The following is a 917-nucleotide window of genomic DNA, read 5'->3' as shown; positions in this document are numbered from 1 at the left end:
TCATCGCCGCACCCCCCTCCAGCATGCCCAGCGTCTCTGGGTAAATCCTGGCGATCAACAGCCAACATCACGCCCGTCTCCACTCTGGGCGACCTGCTCGGACACCCCTCTCCGTGGCTGCCCACGCCTCGGTCTAGGCTGTTTCCCGTGGGGCTCGCGTTGGGTGTGTGCGCTGGTCCCCACCTGGCACCACCGGGGATGCTTCCGCCTCCAGGGCCACCCGGACCGGCTCACACACCGCAACCTGAGCCTAAAGCCAGCAGCCCTGATGGGCGTCCTTCCCTTCACCGTGCTGACCGGGTTCCCTTGGATGGACAGTGTGGGGGCAGCTTCCTGGGGGGGGGGCGTGTTTGTAGTGGCTGCCTGCCTGGCTCAGAGGCCACTGGCTCCCAGAGGCCGCACTCCCTCGGGGGCTTGGGAAAGCAGGGATCACAGCCTTATCTCAGCGCCCTCTAACCCCCATCACAGACCCTGAGACGCCGCCAGCCGCCACCGGCAGGGAGCCAGGAGCCCGGACCCTCAGCAGTGACAGGGACCTGGCGGTGGGATCCTGCCCGCCCCCTCTGAGGAGCGTGGAGGAGTGTGAGGCTGGGAAGGTCCCCTCCCCACATGGGGCTTGGGAGGAGGCAGCCCCACACCAGTGGCCCTCTCGGAACCTGCGGCAGCAGCGGCCGGGTGGCACGGGCCTCGCTTACCCTCCCTGACATCCCCGGGGGCCACGGGGACGCCCTGCTCGTCGCTGGCAGGCTTCTCGGGGCTCTTGGTTCTCACGCCTCTTCTGTTGCTATTTTTACCTGAAAAGAAAGAGAGAGAAATGTCTGCTTCCACATGTGTGAGGGTCTCCCGGGGGGTGAGGGTCCTCTTTTCAGAGCAGCTGTCCCCACCTCTGCCTCCACCCCCTCCCCACCTCTGTCCCC

At 66.6% G+C, this 917-nt stretch overlaps 1 protein-coding gene across 1 annotated transcript in view; it reads right to left on the bottom strand.

Moving 5' to 3' along the window:
- CPXM2 (carboxypeptidase X (M14 family), member 2) overlaps positions 1-917 on the bottom strand; it is a 39,585-nt gene that overhangs the window by 36,818 nt on the left and 1,850 nt on the right. The window contains 1 exon segment of the mRNA XM_014528849.1: positions 696-794. Within this exon segment, the coding sequence (XP_014384335.1) occupies positions 696-794 (99 nt within the window).

The sequence above is a fragment of the Myotis brandtii genome, unplaced genomic scaffold (assembly GCF_000412655.1).
Source record: "Myotis brandtii unplaced genomic scaffold, ASM41265v1 scaffold656, whole genome shotgun sequence".
In the NCBI taxonomy this organism is placed as follows: Eukaryota; Metazoa; Chordata; class Mammalia; order Chiroptera; family Vespertilionidae; genus Myotis; species Myotis brandtii.
Note: the sequence above shows the minus strand (reverse complement) of the source record. Positions and strands in the feature narration are given on the sequence as shown.